Here is a 17,757-nt window from a genome sequence, read left to right on the forward strand (position 1 = left end):
TTCTAGGATTTAAAATTTAGAATTAAAGGGTTTTGTACTTATTTGGTCTATGTTGTGTTATGGATAATATGCTATGGATAAAGATCTAACCAAATTTATGTATGTATATTTTGTATGAATAAACACAAGTAACTATCTATTAACAATACTGCAATTGATTATCCACTTATAATTGAACAAATGTTCAACGACTGATGGATACTGTATAATCTAAAAATTCATAAAAAATATAGCAATATGTATCTTAAAATGTAGAAAATATATAATCATAACATATTTTATATAAATAAATAGAAAATTTGTTTTATGATAACAAATAAATATATTTTACTTTGTTAAAGTGTTAACAACAAAAAAGAAGAGAAAAAGAGAGAAAAGAAGGAGAGAAAGAGAGGTAAGTTGTTAGTAAGGGCAAAAATGTAAAAGGAAAGTGGACACATAAGCAAAAAACTTGGGAAAGTATACCATGAGTGGAAAGTGGGTTTTTGTGACAGAACTCACACCCAAAGTGGATTTTCATGACATTTTCCCTAATTAATATATATATATATATATATATATATATAAAGTTAGCTTTTTCTCACTTCTGGTGCTGCAACATCAGCAACTCCTAATTTAATTTTTGGGCCTATTGTTAAACACTTATCCACTAAATAGTTTATAATCAAATGCTTCAAAGGCCATATCAAATCCAATTTTTTAGATGCCTTAACAACAACCGTAAATCAAAGTAGTGACGATGTCGATCCTTCTTCCTCATATGTCGCCTAAATCTAATTACTACTAATAATTAAGCCATACCCTTTGATCTCTCCTCCTCCAATTTGCCGAAACGTTGTTTTCATCCCTTCTCCATTTCCTGCACCCTCTGATGAGATTGAAATCTCATTCGGTCGCAACCTAAATCCCTAGCCACAATTCAGATCGAGGTTATAGTGAAACAAAGCTCTATCGTCCTACCTTCTCCTTACAAGGTTGCTTATTTTATGTTTCCCTATGGTGTTGTTACTCAATCAAGATATGTCAAAGGAAGTGAATATTTTATATGATTGCCTTTTTATGTTTCTATTTTCAAAATTAAAACAATGATTCTTCTTTTTCCTATGTCAGAAATATAGTTCCATAAAAGAGCCACGATTCAAAGAGGAGCGAGATATAATCAAGCAAAAATAGGACCGAAGATGTAGTCAATAGAGAAAAAGTAAAAAAGTCAACAATTTAATCCTCATCTATCTACACACCCGAGACCATGGAAGATGCTGTATATCCGTGGGCTTATCGAAATTGAGACAACTATATGAGCCAACATCAGCATGCTAAATCAGGTTTATAATTACTGTCTCCTTTATTTTTTTTTTCTTTTCGATTGCAACAGTTCAGGTTTATAAATAGTCTCCTTATTATGAACATTAAAACATTAGTCTAAGAGATACACTTCAAATAACAAGTAACAAAAACTGGCTATATATATATATATATATATATATATATAACTAATACAAGTCATAGCTGGAAGTTTTAATATATTTTCAGTTTACAAATTTTTTTAGCTCTTAAAAAGTGGTAGCAATACACATATTTCTTGGTATTTGATAGAATTTCAAGCTCAGATAATTGTCTTTTGATGGTCTTCAGTTTTCCAAAAGATATTTTCACTATAAGCAATAAGCTCTTGGTATGTACAGTAGGCAAGTTATTTTTGTATAAAAAGCCTCCATCATGAAACAATTCCCAGTTCTATCTTCTTTGATCAATCGATCCTCTTGCCCCAACTTCTTTTCGTAATGAATTTCAATCTTCTTTGATCATTCATCTGGCATCATTATTTATTAACTTTCTTCGTTTTGCACATTTCATCTCCTCGCTACAATATACATCCAAATAGAAATTTGAAACGACCCCACATACAAAATCTCCTTCAAATCTGTTCTGCTATAGTCTCGACTGCCATCGTTGCCATTACCAATCCATTACGCATCTCAATAAATCACGTTGGGCATTCAAAGATCGAATCATATTCAAGTAAGTTTATAGTTGAAAATGAGTCTGATTAGTATGTTTTGGTAACTTGTGAGTCTCAAAGAAAGAATGCTTTCTAATGATGTGGACAAATGTGGATTACTGCAGGTTAAGGCTTAGAACTTCAAGCTTTTGTTGCCTTGATCATACATCATAGAGCATGTAAACAATATGATCCTAGACAAAAGCCCTTTACCATCGCAAGACGTTGATGATCAACAATTTATAGATCAACATGGTGAGGCTGAGATCTCTTTGCTTTTCTTTCAATTTTTTAGGCTCTGCTTTCAATATGATTGAAATTGATGCAAAGATGCAGACTTTGTTTCTTGCTTTAAGTGTTCAGCACATAATTTCCAATTTGGATGATAACCCTTCAAAATATGAGACATAGCTAACTTGATGTTTTCATAACTTTTGTGGGTTTATATAAAGTTCTCTATAATATAATTAAACATAAGCCTAATGTTTGTAACCCTGAATCAAGAAGAGCTCAAAATGAATAAGAAGAATCTATGAACTCTCTTTCGTCCTTAATATTCATTTTCTATTTTATGGTTTATGACTAGCATGCTTCATCCTACTTCCAAAAATTATGCTGGTTTATGTGTTGTCTAAGAATATAAACCTTAAATATGAACCGTCCAATTCTCTTCATTGATGCATGTACATATCAGAATATATTAGAGACCTTAAAATTGTACCATAGGTAGTAGATATAATTATTGGCCGAAAGGTCAAACCAGTTGAAATCACTGTTCACTACAAGTTCACGGTGTTAAAAAAATTGGTCAAATCAGGTAGGTCTGAGCATATAAGAAAATATAAGCATCCAGATATTGTTAAACCATTGAGAATTATTTACGAGATCATCATTATAAAGAAGAATTTTACAAAGTCTGATAACCAAATTATAATATGCAGTCATTGAAGGAAGATAAGTACCTCGCCATACTGAACGCTAGAAGACTAGGTTACCTACCGTGTATATGTAATCTAAGATACATGATGCAACAAAACCACACATGTTGTTTACAAACAATTAAAATCTCAAATATTCCACAACAAAACAAGTAATTTTGTTAAGATAAAGCGTTAGCTATAATCACATGAAAACAAGTGATTTTGTTCACTTTTATAGTAGTATATGTAGGTCATTTATATGAAAATGTTAAATACAATAAATCAATAACATCTGATTTTTATTGTAAAGTAAACTAAAACTAGATTAAATTTAAACATGAATTAACTAATTAGAAAATGTAGGTCATTTATATGAAAATGTTAAATACTGTACAATAAATCAATAACATCTGATTTTATTGTAAAGTAAACTAAAATTAAATTGAATTTAAACCTGAATTAACTAATTAAAAAATGTTAGTTGTCAAATATATTATCTAGCTCGGACTTTCTTATAGCTACTACTATTAAAAGAGACAATTTGAACCCTATAAGAGTGTCCACCTCTCCCAAATTGAAACTCATCTAAGAGTATGCCACAACACATTAAATAAATGGAAAAAAATATAAGTTCAACCCTATCATTATCACATCATTATAAATTACCAACCATCTATTACTAATCCTTAGATACAAATTTACAAACCTAAATTTAAACTAACCGACCTCTTTCGGTACAACAATTTAAAAAAAAAAAAAATGAACAAGAAGCAACCAAGTTTCTAATCAACTTAGTAGTATTAAAATACACTAAGTAAAAAAAAAACTTTAAAATGTCCAAAGTGAGTCAAGCTTTCTTTATAAACCAGCATCCCACAAGAAATATAGCTTAAAGATTTGAACTACTGAAGTTAAATTTCCAATCGTTAAGCGCAACCTCACAAAAACAACAATCAGTAGCAACCTCAGGAGAAGCAAACTAAATCAACATCTACAAAGCTTAAAGAAAGAGTTAGGAAGAAAAATTCAATTCACAGTTATGCCCACCGACTTCAGTTCAATAACAACATGTGCCTCTGCTATACTACTTCTATAACTAAACAACGAATCCTTTATAATTAAGAAATATATTTTTTTTTAAAAACTATATAATTTTAACAGGTTAATGATAATCTTGAATCAAAAACACAAACACAATTGTAATATATATATATATATATATATATATAACAAACCTCTCCCAAAAACATCAACAACCTTAGCCATATCTATAACCAAATGTATAAGCTTTTGGTTGTATATAAACAATATTTGTCAAATATGTAGGGGAACAAATCTTTAAACTATAAATAAATATATAATCTTCCGATTTTGATGCAACTAATAGTAAAACATACCGCGCTACCCACGGTGTAATCTTTATATATAAAGTTTCTTTTCCTCACTCCTAGTGTTGTGACGTCAGCCACTCCCTCTGTTTAATAAGCCTAATTTTTTGACATTATCCACTAAGCAGTTTCTATTTCTTTGTCCCATATCTCTTTAAAAGCCCAATCAATTAGCAAGAAAACAAAAGATTGGGAAAAGAAATAAAGTCTGCGCTTACCATGACAACAAATTCAGAGCATACAAGATCAACATATATTGAAGAAACTTCCCACAAACCATCTTAAAATCAGGTCTCAAAGTATTACGACTACCAGGAGATAGATAAATGTAAAGAGGTTTTAGCTTCAAGGACAACTACATCATAGAAATACTCGGATTCAAAAAACTAGCCTATTAAAAAAATCAAAAGAAAAAACAAATCAAACGAGAAAATACAACCAACACTTACAGAGGATCAGGGAAACACAACTAAAACTCAATTAACATTATTCACCGGAAACTGACAAAACCATCACCAAACACAAAGAATGTAGGAGATGCACACACCATTAGTTCACAAGAAAATATGTAGAAATTCGAGTTCCACATTAAGTTCACGGTAGAACTAAATTTAATGACACAAAAAAATAAACACCCCAAAATGTAAAAAATAAGAGCACCATAGACACAAGGATTTAAGTTAACAAAACAAAATTCACATCCAATCGAAACACTCATTCTAGGGCCAACCGAAACTAAACTTACAACTAAGATCTCAAAAACAATGGATTAATTAATTAACACTCATATTAACCTGTAGATCGCAAAAATTGCTTATCTGCTATCCATTCACGAGGATATCCTATTTTCAAAGAGAACTAAGCTATTTTCACATCAATAACATACCACTAAAGACCCAATAGGCCAACACAATTTTAAGGTTTACAGAAAATAGGGCTGAACGGCTGAAACACAAAATAAAATCAATAAAAACAGAAATGTAAGTAATTGACATATTTTTCTTTTTTTAAAAAAGAAACCACTACCTAATCACTACAAACACAAAAGCATTGACAAAAAACTATACAATCTTAACTTCTAATTCTATTTTTTTTTTCAAAACAAAAAAAGATCAAGATGATTCAAATTTATTTTAAATAAAAAGTTCACTACATTATACTTGCTCCAAAAACCTAGAGGAAAAAATTAAACCAACAAAAGAACAAAAGGAAAATGTAGCAAAAAAAAATAATATACCAAAACAACCCAAAATACATCCTCATCTAACTCCAAGAAAAAAAAGGCTTCTCTTAATACCAAAAAAAAAAGAGAAAGGCTGCTCTAGCTCCCTTCATAATGACAATAAATGATAATAATAATAAGAAGAAGAAAAAGTGACATGGACAGACTAATGTGTTTGAACGAGCTTTAACGCAAGTCTTCCCCACTATGAGACTTTCATTTTAATACGTTTTCGGACAAATATTTCAAAAGTGGAAGAAGACGACAAGAAGATATTTTGTTTGCTGTCCCCTCTTAATTTGTCGTCTTTTGTCATGAAAAGCAAAGTAACCGTCCAAGTCCAACATCGAAACGTTTTTGGATATTTTTAGAATTATGCTAGTAACAAATTGGGGATGTAGCTCAAATGGTAGAGCGCTCGCTTTGCATGCGAGAGGCACGGGGTTCGATCCCCCGCATCTCCATAGTTTGCTTTCAATTTTGTTAATTTAAGTTTTTAACGATGTGAATTTTGTATTGTTGTGGATTTGTAAAGTCACAAGCCGATAAATTTTGAAAGGGGATGTAGCTCAAATGGTAGAGCGCTCACAAATCCCCCGATTTTTTTTAAAATAATAGCTTATCATGTTTTATGGTACTTGAACTGAATAAACCCATTTAGACCTTAACATTTCTAAACCTTTCTCCTTCAAATTTTCTTCATTTTATATTGCGTATAAAAAAAGATAATTTAAAGAAATAAGTAAAACTTGTACACAAAAATCTGAAGGATAGAATATGAACACACAGACTTGTAAAAAAACTAAGGAAGTGCCAAACTCTTGTAAGCTTGTCTGGTCTACGAACGAAGGCACTCACTCAAAAGTGCTAACGTTTGACAAGATCGATACTCGAGCAAGGCATACAGAAAGAGAGATAAAAGACGAAAAACTAAGAAGTAGCGGCCATGGACTCGATGAGCAACTCATAACCCTCAGGGACATGAGACTGGAGACGGACGCACTCAGCCAACGCTGGGACGTCTGATGATACGTCTAGAAACTGGGCAACAAAGAGAAGAAGATGAAAATCAGAGATCCTCTTCACAAAAGGGAGGCTCCTTGTTCGCTCCATATGTGTTTTCAAAGCCCGCATTGTTGTTTGAATGCTCCGGTTCTCTATCGGGAAGGTACACGACAGCGATCCCTGGCAGTTGAGCAACCAAAATACTCAATTATACATACAAAAAAAAAAAAAAAACTAAATTCATAATAGTCTAAAGTACAAAACACTTGTGCTTCCTCTATCAATGGCAAGCAGAAACATAATAGTTGGCAACTTATCATCCTAGCTAGTGGCTACTTAGTTAGCTAAATCAGGTGCCTAAGTATTAATCTTTCAAAACGACTCCCAGCTAAAAAATGTAAAATAGTTGTAATTTATAAAAGGGGGAGAGAAAGGAACCTGATGATCCAAGATCTTGACAACAACGAGGAAGAAATCATTATCGACTTCTTTAAGATCCTTGACACCAACAACAACCTCTTTCTTCATCTTGGAGAGCTTGGGATCATCATCAGATCCAATCTCCGTCTCAAACCATCCTTCCCTGAACAACCTAACGCACATATCACTCATCTGAAAAGCCTCGAAGTGGACATCCGCACCACCGTCCTCGTTGATCTCAAGCTTCACAACAGCAGTGACCCACTCCTTCAACTCGCTCTCAGCGTGAAGCTGAGCCGCAAGCAACACCTCAACATTGGACAAAGTGTACTCCTTCTTGTCCTGCGTCACGGTCTGGTTGAATATGAACCCAACCCTCCTCATCCCTAACCCCAAAGCAATCGCATCCACACGCTTCTCTTCAACAGCATCTCTCATGAGAATGAGCTTGTCCTCCATGCCCTGCTGCGGTGGCTCGTAGATGAAATCGACCTCAACCTGACCATCCTCAGAGACGTTCCCGTACATGAAGCCACCGCGCTTGACAGCGAAGGCGAGGGACTCGTTGACGTAATGCTGAAACGCATTGGCGCAACCGCGATCGAAGGAGACAGAGTCGCAGTGAGACGTCTCCTGGCGGCCGACGCGCATCTGACGAGCGATGAGATCTTCGACGGTCATCTTCTTACCGAAGGAGCCGGCGGGAGTGACGGCGGGACCACCGCGGATGGTACGCTCGCCTTCGTAAGCGAGGTAGAGGATAGAGCCGTGGGAGAGATTGAGAGAGGAGATAGGGAGGTTAGGATCGGTCATGTCGGTGAAGGCAAGGAATTCAGAAGGAGACTTGGCGAGGAGAAGGTTGCGATCGGTGGATAAGGTTTGGTTGTGGATTGGGATCTGAAGCTGATCTTGGATTAGGGTTTTGAGTTGGGAGACTGTTACGTGAGCTCCTCCATCTACGCTCACTCTCTCCAATCCATCTCTGCTTCGGATCCTCAGCATCGTCATCTTCTTCCTTCAATTTAGATCAAACCTAACAGATTCGACAAAAAAATCTCCAAACCTGCTTCGAGTTTTACTAATAAAAAACCCAACGAGCTTCGACTCGAATAAAACCTTGTAGGTTCAAATAGTAAGTACAAGTGCTTTTCTTCTTCCGATGGGAAACACGAAACGCTCTGAGATTCGTCGAACAAGGTTAGTTCCCAGTTCAAGGAAGAATCTAGAAGCACCCACCCCCAAATCCAATTAAAAGACAATTACCCTCAAAACGGCGGCGTTTTTTTTTTTTTGCTTCCACCCAATTAACTTTAATGGGCTTTACTAGTTAGCCCAATATGCTCGATAATGTTTTGTTGACTACTACCGGACCATTACCGTAATTAAATTTAAACTATATCTCCTGTATTAACGTTTTAGAAAAATAATTATAAATTCATATGCGTAAAATATATGTAACGACCATTAGTTATAACGAAAGCCTACCAGATGGTTTTGCTTCTTTTTAATTATATGCGGCTCTCTTTGTTTTAATTAATAAAAAAAATTATGGACGTCATGATGATGATTACATCATTTTACTTACCGACACAATTTTAAATGTACGAGTACAACACAGACAGACAGAGTTCGGAAGTTAGCTCGTGGGCTTTTTTAAATAGGCTTAGTTGACCTGATGGGCTTAGCCTTTCTCTTGCCTACTTAATTTGACTTAAGCAAAAAAAAAACGACAATAACCAGTTGGAGATGAATAAAAACGATACGTTGTGTTCGATTCAGAACAGAGTCTCTCAGTCTCAGATATGGGGAAAGAAAGACACAAAACCAAACCAATTATCATATGTCAACAACAAACGGGAAGCAAAGTACTAATTGCACCTTTGTTTCTTCTCTATTCAGATATGCCAGTTCATGTTAAGATGTTGTTCAATGTAACACCACCTTAAACGACACCAGCTTAACTGTGTATTTGGACTTGGACGAACTTCTCCGACTCGTTAGGAGATCCGTCATAATCTGAAGCTTTGTCTCATCTCTGCCTGGCTTAAGATGAATTTCCAAAAGTTCAAGACACGGCAATTTCTCCAGCATGTGCTTTATTTGCACCATCTCTCCTCTATCTCCTTTACACTCTCTTATCTTTATGACCTCAATATAGCAGGGCGATAGGAAAGTATACCCTTTCAAGCATTCGCAAACAGATTCCTCCTCATCCACACGATCATCATCCTTATCGTGCACACTTCCCTGTTATAAAAAAAAAAACGCAAGTTTAGGGATTGAAGATTTTATGAATACCTTTTACAATGTCCTGTCAAGTTATTCTGTTTTTGCGGGTTTCGGGTCATATATACCTTGATGGTGAGAGCCTTAAGATTTGGAGATTTCTTTAGGAGAACTTGCAAACCGTTCCAACAGATGCTTCGTTCAGCTGGGATTGATAAATGGAACAGGCTTCCAAACAGACTCCTCCACCTCTTCGAGAGAAGTGCCGTGAACGCCGCCTCTTTCGCCGACAAGAAGGACCCGATGTGGCAAATTATCTCGTCTGTTAGGATGCTGATCCTATCCATGCTTTCGCAAACCCTAGAGAGTACACTAGTCTTCTACAAAAACTGTATTCTAATCTTCGAAACCCTGAACCCTAGTCCCTTTCGCTAAGTTAGCCCTGCTATGTAATGNCGAATACCTTTTACAGTGTCCTGTCAAGTTATTCTGTTTTTGCGGGTTTTGGGTCATACCTTGATGGTGAGAGCCTTAAAATTTTGGAGATTTCTTTAGGAGAACTTGCAAACCGTTCCAACATATGCTTCGTTCAGCTGGGATTGATAAATGGAACAGGCTTTCAAACAGATTCCTCCACCTCTTCGAGAGAAGTGCCGTGAACGCCGCGCCGCCTCTTTCGCCGACAAGAAGGACCCGATGTGGCAAATTATCTCGTCTGGTAGGATGCTGATCCTATCCATGCTTTCGCAAACCCTAGAACCCTAGTCCCTTTCGCTAAGTTAGCCCTGCTATGTAATGTACTCGAGGAGGACCGACCATCATAATTCCTCAGCACGCCTTATTAATATAGATTGATTTATTATCCTAAATTGATTTATTTGCTCTGGATTTGACTCCAAAACAAAAAAGATTTGCTTTGGACCGGTTTTCACCCCCAAATCAAATTAAATCCAATTAAAAGACAATTGATCGTCATCACCCACCCAAAAGTCACAATACCCTTAATGCGAAAGAAAACAAACAGCACCATAAGTAAGCAAAAAAAAAAAAAAAAAAAAAAAAAACTTAAGTAAACCAACTAAACCGAAATTGGCAACAATTTTGACCGAACAACTTAAAAATCGAACGGAGGAACAGACGGTTCAGGATTGTCTCTGATGAGCATCACCGTCTTCTTCTTCGCAGGAAGAGAGTGAGTTTTCTTTATGGCCAGCAAAAATCAAACCACTCCATCTCTCTCTTGTGCTCGTGGTTCCCTTTGACTTTTAAACACTTTCAATTTTATCATATCTCGACGATGGCTACACAAATCTCCCAATCGATACGGAGGTGGGAGGTGGGCTTTAAGTTGGGCTTCGTGAAATTAAGGAGTGGTGGACTTTAGTTATACAAGCCTAATAGGAGTTGTATTTAAATAGTTAACATATGATTCAAGAACGATCATAGGTCTTCTGAAGAACGGTCATAGTTCAAAAATTAAATTTAGTGTTTTTCCTAATTTTCGTTTTTTTTCTTTCTATAACGTATAGAAGAAGTTGAAAAAAGGTAAATTTCCATATTTCCATATCAGATATTTCATATAAATACTTCTCAACAATACTCGTCTTCAGTCTTCTTCACCAAATAGAAAAAAAAAAGTTTGAGCGAGCGAGCGAGCGAGAGAGAGAGAGAGAGAGAGCGTTCTCTAGCAAACGGCGTCGATCTATCATTGGGTCTCTCCCTCATCATCAAGTTTCTCTGCTCTCGTCGATGATGATTTTTGAAGGAGGAAGAACACAAATTAGGGTTAGGGTTGATGATGACTCAAACAACAACGAACGGACATCAATATGTGTAAGTTTAAAAATAAATTTATCTTCTCTTGTAAAGTAACAATCTCCTTCGTCAATTGATAAAACCTCGTCTCTTCTCTTTGTCTCAGGAGCAGAGGAGGATTTGATTGATATGATGATGATGCTCGGAGGCGTAGGAGAGCGTTTTTCATCCTCTCCACGGCGTCTCTGATTTGACCGACGACGACCCCAAATAAAAAGGTTTGAAACTTCTTCTTTTGTTTAGCCCCAAATAAATTTTGGCTCTTACAGATTAACAAACCATCTTAACGATGGCTTCTCTTAATTTTTATATGTGCAGATCGGGTATGGTTTTGAAGAATGTTGAAGAAGACGACTCAGACTGCTTTATGGTTTTCTTTCTATCATCAACTTTAAGTGAAGACTGAAATTCTGGTTCGTCCCCCATTATTACTACGGATGATGATCCCTTGTGATTCTTACTTCCCTTCAAAACTGATTCATAGCTTATTGACTCTGTTTTATTTTATCACTTGCAACTGATCTTTCTTTCTCCTTCTTCTCTCTTGCAGGAACAATGGCAAGGGATAAGCTATCAGCTCACACAGAGACATCGTATAAGCAGGTACGAAGCTTCTTTCTTTTCACCCTTGGGATTTAAGTTCTGAACTTTGTCTCTTATCTCAAATACTAACGATTGTTCTTCTGATTCATTGAGCAGATCTGAGAGAGATATGGACAAATCCTTTATCATTGACATGTAAGTTTTCTTTATTTGTTCTATTTCTTTCAAGTTTATTATTTATCCCCTAACCAATTCGTTCTGTAGTAATTGATGTAGATTTTGGCTGCTCCACCTTTGCCTGCAACACAAACAACTACACCACATCTGCTAGCTAGAATTTCAGGTATATACCATCCATCTATCACATATTATATATCATCACTTTTTAAAACAGGCAGCTCATAGCTGAATGATTATGTTTTGTTGATCTACGAGCAAATCATCTTTTATCTTCTTCTCTTTTTCTCTTTTGCAGGAATAATGGCAAGGGCTAACCAAGCCAGATCACACAGAGACGTCTTTTATTTCTTTAACGAAAAGAAGTGTTTAAGCAGGTATCAACCTTCTTTATGAATTTCTTATTCATTTTGTTGTTTAAATTCAGACTTGATAACTAACGATATTTTCTCCTGATTCATATGTGTGCAGATCGGAGATGGTTTGATGAATGATGAAGGATACTCATACTGCTTAAGGTTTTCTTTCTATCATCAACACCACAATCCATAAGTGAAGAGTGAGATTTTGGTTCACTTTCTTCCCATCATTACTACGGATGATGATTCCTTTTGTGGGTTTTCAATTTGGCTCTTACAAATTTAACTAACGATGCTTCTTCTTCTTAATTCTCTATGTGCAGATCAATGGTTTGAAGTATGAATTATGTAATTCGGACTTTGGGGATTTATTAGGGTTGATATATATTTTCTGGTTTTTCTCATTCATGTTGCTGTTTTAATTCAGAGACTTAACTAACGATGGTTTCTTCTAATTTCCCTCTTTGTGCAGTTCAGTTTGAACAACGATGAAGAGGAAGAAGACTCACACTGCCACGAACCATAATTGTTAGACTGCTTTGACGACGGCCAAGTAAAATAGGTTTTGAAATTCTTGGTTTTTTTGTTTTTAGGGTTTTCACTTTGGCGTTTTAACATCTAATTCTTATTCTATATATGTGCAGATCAGAGATGGTTTGAAGAATGATGAAGAAGACGACTCAGACTGCTTAAGGTTTCCTTTGTTGTTTCAGGGCTCTCTTTCTTCCCATTATTACCGATGATAATGATGCCTTTTTCTAGTCTTCATCACTTTAGAACAGACTGATCATAGCTTATTAGATCTGTTTTGTTAATCTACCATGAACTCATTATTTTTTCTTTCTCTTTCAGGAATTTCGTCTTTAAACATTGGCTAAGTAACCAGCCTGCAAAGAGGGAGGCAGAAATCTTCAATTGCTTTAACGAAAGATGTGTCTAACTAAGCAGGTATTATTGTGAAGCTTCTTTTCACTTGGATTTTATTACTTATACACTTGCGATTTTGGTTGTCTCTTCAGACTTCAAAAATTAACGATTGCTTTTCTGATTCATTGTGCAGATCCGAGGGGCGTGCTCACGGTTCTGATTCTTTCCTCCGATGGTAAAAATTCTCTTCTTGCCCTGTAAGTAATCTCTATATCCTCTCTTCCTTTCATTACTTAACCAATAGTAATCTTCTGATTCAATGTGCAGATCGGAGGTATGTTGTTTGGTTTGAAGAATGAAGTTCCTTTTCCTCCGATGGAGAAAAATGCTCTGTTTTCTCTGTAAGTAATCTGATATTACTAATCTCAGTTACCTCTCTTCCTTTCTTTACTTTGTTCTCTTTCAAGTTTACTCAAACCAATAGTAATCTTCTTATTCAATGTGTAGATCGGAGGTATGTGGTTTGGTCTGAAGAATGAATGGAGGAAAATTCTTTGTTTTCTCTGTAAGTAAGTTGAGATTACTAATCTCCGTTACCTCTCTGTAATTTTCTTTGTTCTGTTTCAAGTTTAGTCAACCAATAGTAATCTTCTTTTTTTTTTTTTTGTTTATATTCAATGCAGCCAATTCTAATCCTTTTTTTTTGTTCTTACGGTTGCAGAAACTACATCTTCAAACAATGGCAAGGACTAACCAGCATGCATGAGACATCTTCAATAGCTTCAACGGAAGTTTCTAAGCAGGTACGTAGCTTCACAAGGTATCGTTTCTCCACCTATTGCAATATTTTTACTTAAAGAGTACTTGAATTCAGTGTTTTTTGTGCAACTTATGATTTGTGTATCTTTTGTTTTCAGTTGATGGTTTATTTTGCCTCTGTGTAGGATCTAAGCGGAAAGAGGATGTTGCTGCACAAGGTACATATCTTTTCAGTTGATGGTTTACTTTGAGGAATTGCGTTCAGTATTATATGCAGTTTAGGATATGTGTCTATGTCTGCTATGCATAGCTTTATTTCCGTGTTTATTGGCATCTGATTTGCTCTTATATTACCTTTCATTGTAGCCGGAATTGTTGTTAAGGAGAAAGTGAGTCAATATTTGAAGTTCTGACCCGCGGATGATGATGACCCTAACAACAACAACAACAACAACAATGTCTCTTCGTGTAAGTATAATTTGCTTCTTGTTAGATTATTTTCATTGAAAATAAAACGTACATCACCTTAGTCTCGTCTCTTGTCTTCTAACTCTTAGATGGATGATTGGAGGAGGACGACGGTACATGTTTATTTCCATGACGTTTCTATCATCTGATTTAACGAGGACCAAGTAAACAAGGTTTTTAAATTCTTGGGGTTTTTTTTTTTGTTTTTAGGGTTTTCAGTTTGGCTCTTACAGATTAACTAACGATGGTTTCTTCTTCTTATTTATCTATGAGCAGATCAGTTTGAATAAGGATGAAGAAGTAGACTCAGACTGGTTAAGGTTTTGTTTCTATTATCAACACCACAATCCATTAGTAAAATAGAACAGACTGATCATAGCATAATGAATCTGTTATGTTAATCTACCAGGAACATATTATTATTATCTTTTCCTTCTCTTGCAGGAATTTCATCTTTAAACACTGGCTAGGGAGGGCTAAGTAACCAGCCAGCATACAGGGAGACATCTTCAATTGCTTTAACGAAAGAAGTGTCTAACTAAGCAGGTATAATGAATCTTCTTTCACTTGGATTTTAATTCAGACTTTGATAACTAACGATGGTTTCTTCTAATTCTCTTTGTGCAGATCAGTTTGACTAACGATGAAGAGGAAGAAGACTCACACTTCTTAAGGTTTTGTTTCTATCATCAACACCACAATCCGTAAGTGTTAGACTGATTTGACGCAAGTAAAAAAGGTTTTGAAATTTTCTAAGGGTTTTCACTTTGGCGTTTCTATCATCTGATTTCTTATTCTATATATGTGTAGATCAGAGATGGTTTGAAAATGGTGAAGAAGACGACTCAGACTGCTTAAGGTTTTGTTTGTTGTTTCAGGGTTCACTTTCTTCCCTTTATTACGGATGATGATGCGCTTTTTTTTAGTCTTCATCACTTTAGAACAGTCTAATTAACTATGTGATCTGTTTTATTAATCTACCAGGACCTCATTATTTTTTTCTCTCTCTTTTGCAGGATTTTTATCTTTAAACAATGGCAAGGGAGGGCTAAGTAACCAGCCTGCATACAGGGAGACATCTTCAATTGGTTTAAGTAATGAAGTGTGAGTCTAATTTCCCTTTAAAGTTTATACTTTGTTACACAATTCGGATCGGATAGAAATACTGATGTTATATGGTTCCTTTCCCTCCGATGGAAAATATCCTCTTCTTGCTCTGTATGTAATCTCAATGTCTTCTCTTCCTTTCTTTACTTTGTTCTGTTTCAAGTTTATTCAACCAATAGTAATCTTGTTTTTTTTTTTTTTCAGTGCAGCCAGCTTATTGGAAGCTGTCCTAGAATTGTCGACACCACTATCATTAACAGACTTTCAGGCGTTAGGTTTTGTTCATGGTTTTCATTCATGTTGCTCTTTTCATTCAAACTTGATAATTAACGATGGTTTAAAGAATTATGAAGAAGACGACTCAGACTGCTTAAGGTTTTGTTTGTTGTTTCAGTGTACACTTTCTTCCCTTTATTACGGATGATGATTTCATCTTTTCTAGTCTTCATCACTTTAGAAATAGACTCATTAGTTATGTGAATCTGTTTTATTTATCTAACTTATTCTTTTTTTTTTTCTCTTGCAGGAATTTCATCATCTTTAAACTATGGCAAGCAAGGGCAAAGTAACCAGCCTGCATTACAGAGAGACATCTTCTATTGCTTTAACTAATGAAGTGTCTAACTAAGCAGGTTTTATGAAACTTCTTTTCACTTGGATTTAATACTTACGCATTTGCGATTTAGGTTGTTCATTGTTTCAGACTTCAATAATTAATGATGGCTTTTCTGATTTATGTGCAGATCAGAAAGATATGGTTTGAAGAATGAACGCAGTTTCATAATAAAAACTTGGCCGAGGGTCGTGCTCTCTCACGGTAGCAACATCAAACTGATTCTAGTGATTGATGGTCTTTGACTCAATACAAATTATACAATACGTCTTCCCTGTCCACATCTAATTCCCCTTTGGTAAGTGTTGGTCTAATTTGGCTTTTAAGTCAATTCTTTGTTGCGCAATTCAGATTAGATAGAGTTATTGATGTTTTTCTTTCTTTTGGAATCATGGGAGTGTTCATGCTGCTTTGTATTGTCGTACTGTTGACATTCCTCTTGACCTACTGGGCTCTGGTACACAGGTTTGATTGACAATGGACTAGACATTGTTCATTTTTGTGATTTGGTGGATACTTGAGTTTAGTTTTAATGTTTTTTTTTTTTTTTTAATCCTTTCATTGTTAGGTATACAGGATTTGAAGAAGAAAGAGAATGAGCTTCCAAGCCAAAGAAGCTGAGCTCAAAAGACTCAAGCAGCACCTTTACAGTTTCTGAAGAAATTTTGTTTTGTTGTAGAGGCATCGTTTTAAACTTTTTGTGATTAAGGAAAGCTAAAGGTGTCTTGTGTGTTTATTTTGTTTTCAGGTGATGATTTATTTTGCCTCCGAGTAGGATCTGAAGCGGAAAGAGGATGTTGCTGCACAAGGTACTTGTCTTTTCTGCACCTGTTGCAGTACTGTTACGTAAAGGATTTGAATACAGTGTTATATGAAACTTAAGATTTGTGTCTCTGTCTTGTGTATCTTTTGTCTTCAGTTGATGATTCATTTTGCCTCTGTGTAGTATCTGAAGCGGAAGTAGGATGCTGCATGCTGCACAAGGTACATATTTTTTTGGTATCTGTTGCAATAATGTTACATAGAGGATTTGAATTCAGTGTTATATGCAACTTATGATTTGTGTCTCTGTCTTGTGTATCTTTTGATTTCAGATGATGAAATATTTTTACATATCTTTTGTTCTCTCTAATGGCGTTGATTTGTTAATCTACGATTAAATCATTATTTGTTCCTTTCTGTTGCAGGAATTTCATCTTTAAACAAGGGAGGGCAGCATACAAAAAGACATCTTCGATTGCTTTAACAAAAGAAGTGTCTAACTAAGCAGGTATTATGAAGCTTCTTTTCACTTGGATTTTATTAATTATTTACTTGCGATTTAGGTTTTCAAGTTAGGCTGTTATTTCAGACTTCAAAAAGTTAACGATGGTTCTTCTGATTCAATGTGCAGATCAAAGAGATATGGTTTGAAGAATGAATGCATTTACATAATAAAAACTTGGCCGAGGGTCATGCTCATGGTAACAACATCAGACTGATTCTAGTTATATTGATGGCCTTCGACTCAATACAATACTTCTTCCTTTCCCACTTCGAATTCCCCATCCATAAGTGTTTAGCTTCTCTAAATGGAGATAATATATGGCTCCCTATCTTTCAGTGGAAAAAATCCTTTGCTTGTTCTGTAAGTAATCTCTATATACTCTCTTCCTTTCTCTACTCAACCAATAGTAATCTTCTGATTCTGTAAGTAATCTCTATATACTCTTTTCTTTTTCCTTCAATGGAGAAAAATGCTCTTGTTTTCTCTGTAAGTAATCTCGATAACCACTCTTCCTTTTTTTTTTTTTTTGATAAAAATGTGAATTTATATTACCAAAAGGAACGTTTAAGTACAAAACTTAGGGGTTTAAAGAGGGCTGC

The 17,757-nt window shown here is 35.3% G+C and overlaps 2 protein-coding genes, 3 long non-coding RNA genes and 1 other non-coding gene across 7 annotated transcripts; 4 read left to right on the top strand and 2 right to left on the bottom strand.

The window, feature by feature from the left end:
- On the top strand, nucleotides 711-2,495 carry LOC104749015. The gene is made up of 4 exons (XR_761279.2): nucleotides 711-974; nucleotides 1,111-1,325; nucleotides 1,886-2,022; nucleotides 2,128-2,495. It is a non-coding gene; the product is annotated as an uncharacterized LOC104749015 (long non-coding RNA).
- Nucleotides 5,924-5,996, top strand: TRNAA-UGC. Its single transcript has one exon. It is a non-coding gene; the product is annotated as a tRNA-Ala (tRNA).
- LOC104749016 (NPL4-like protein 1) lies at nucleotides 6,213-8,182 on the bottom strand. Its single transcript, XM_010470594.2, has 2 exons — nucleotides 6,976-8,182; nucleotides 6,213-6,717 (listed from the first exon to the last, which is right to left on the bottom strand). The coding sequence occupies exons 1-2, from the start codon at nucleotides 7,963-7,965 to the stop codon at nucleotides 6,463-6,465; spliced, it is 1,245 nt and encodes a 414-aa protein (XP_010468896.1). The 5' UTR covers nucleotides 7,966-8,182; the 3' UTR covers nucleotides 6,213-6,462.
- Nucleotides 8,705-10,444, bottom strand: LOC104749017 (putative F-box/LRR-repeat protein At5g15620). Of its 2 annotated transcripts, none has more exons than XR_761280.2 (2): nucleotides 9,699-10,444; nucleotides 8,705-9,204 (listed from the first exon to the last, which is right to left on the bottom strand). XR_761280.2 is itself a non-coding variant. In XM_010470595.2 (2 exons), the coding sequence occupies exons 1-2, from the start codon at nucleotides 9,528-9,530 to the stop codon at nucleotides 8,884-8,886; spliced, it is 540 nt and encodes a 179-aa protein (XP_010468897.1). In that variant the 5' UTR covers nucleotides 9,531-9,624; the 3' UTR covers nucleotides 8,705-8,883. The 2 variants fall into 2 exon arrangements, 1 of the variants encoding a protein (XP_010468897.1); XM_010470595.2 differs by lacking the exon at nucleotides 9,699-10,444 and adding an exon at nucleotides 9,312-9,624.
- On the top strand, nucleotides 10,822-12,633 carry LOC104749019. The gene is made up of 10 exons (XR_002035911.1): nucleotides 10,822-11,016; nucleotides 11,105-11,216; nucleotides 11,317-11,411; nucleotides 11,549-11,601; nucleotides 11,698-11,736; nucleotides 11,806-11,884; nucleotides 12,017-12,095; nucleotides 12,190-12,277; nucleotides 12,401-12,453; nucleotides 12,550-12,633. It is a non-coding gene; the product is annotated as an uncharacterized LOC104749019 (long non-coding RNA).
- On the top strand, nucleotides 13,140-17,743 carry LOC104749021. The gene is made up of 20 exons (XR_002035725.1): nucleotides 13,140-13,179; nucleotides 13,272-13,345; nucleotides 13,452-13,509; nucleotides 13,666-13,764; nucleotides 13,889-13,921; nucleotides 14,070-14,171; nucleotides 14,261-14,344; nucleotides 14,448-14,491; nucleotides 14,616-14,717; nucleotides 14,799-14,875; nucleotides 14,982-15,030; nucleotides 15,188-15,275; nucleotides 15,483-15,653; nucleotides 15,805-15,910; nucleotides 16,022-16,189; nucleotides 16,290-16,356; nucleotides 16,460-16,700; nucleotides 16,811-16,875; nucleotides 17,079-17,161; nucleotides 17,285-17,743. It is a non-coding gene; the product is annotated as an uncharacterized LOC104749021 (long non-coding RNA).

Source organism: Camelina sativa, chromosome 16 (genome assembly GCF_000633955.1).
Source record: "Camelina sativa cultivar DH55 chromosome 16, Cs, whole genome shotgun sequence".
NCBI lineage: Eukaryota > Viridiplantae > Streptophyta > Magnoliopsida > Brassicales > Brassicaceae > Camelina > Camelina sativa.

What these genes read in the sequence shown, in the direction of transcription:
- LOC104749017 (XM_010470595.2), bottom strand. Translation starts at nt 9,530, where the DNA reads ATGGATAGGATCAGCATCCTAACAGACGAGATAATTTGCCACATCGGG. An exon ending in TTAAGGCTCTCACCATCAAG is followed by an intron (nt 9,205 to 9,311) that starts GTATATATGACC and finishes TTTTTATAACAG; the next exon opens with GGAAGTGTGCACGATAAGGA.
- LOC104749016 (XM_010470594.2), bottom strand. Translation starts at nt 7,965, where the DNA reads ATGACGATGCTGAGGATCCGAAGCAGAGATGGATTGGAGAGAGTGAGC. An exon ending in TCAAGATCTTGGATCATCAG is followed by an intron (nt 6,718 to 6,975) that starts GTTCCTTTCTCT and finishes CTCAACTGCCAG; the next exon opens with GGATCGCTGTCGTGTACCTT.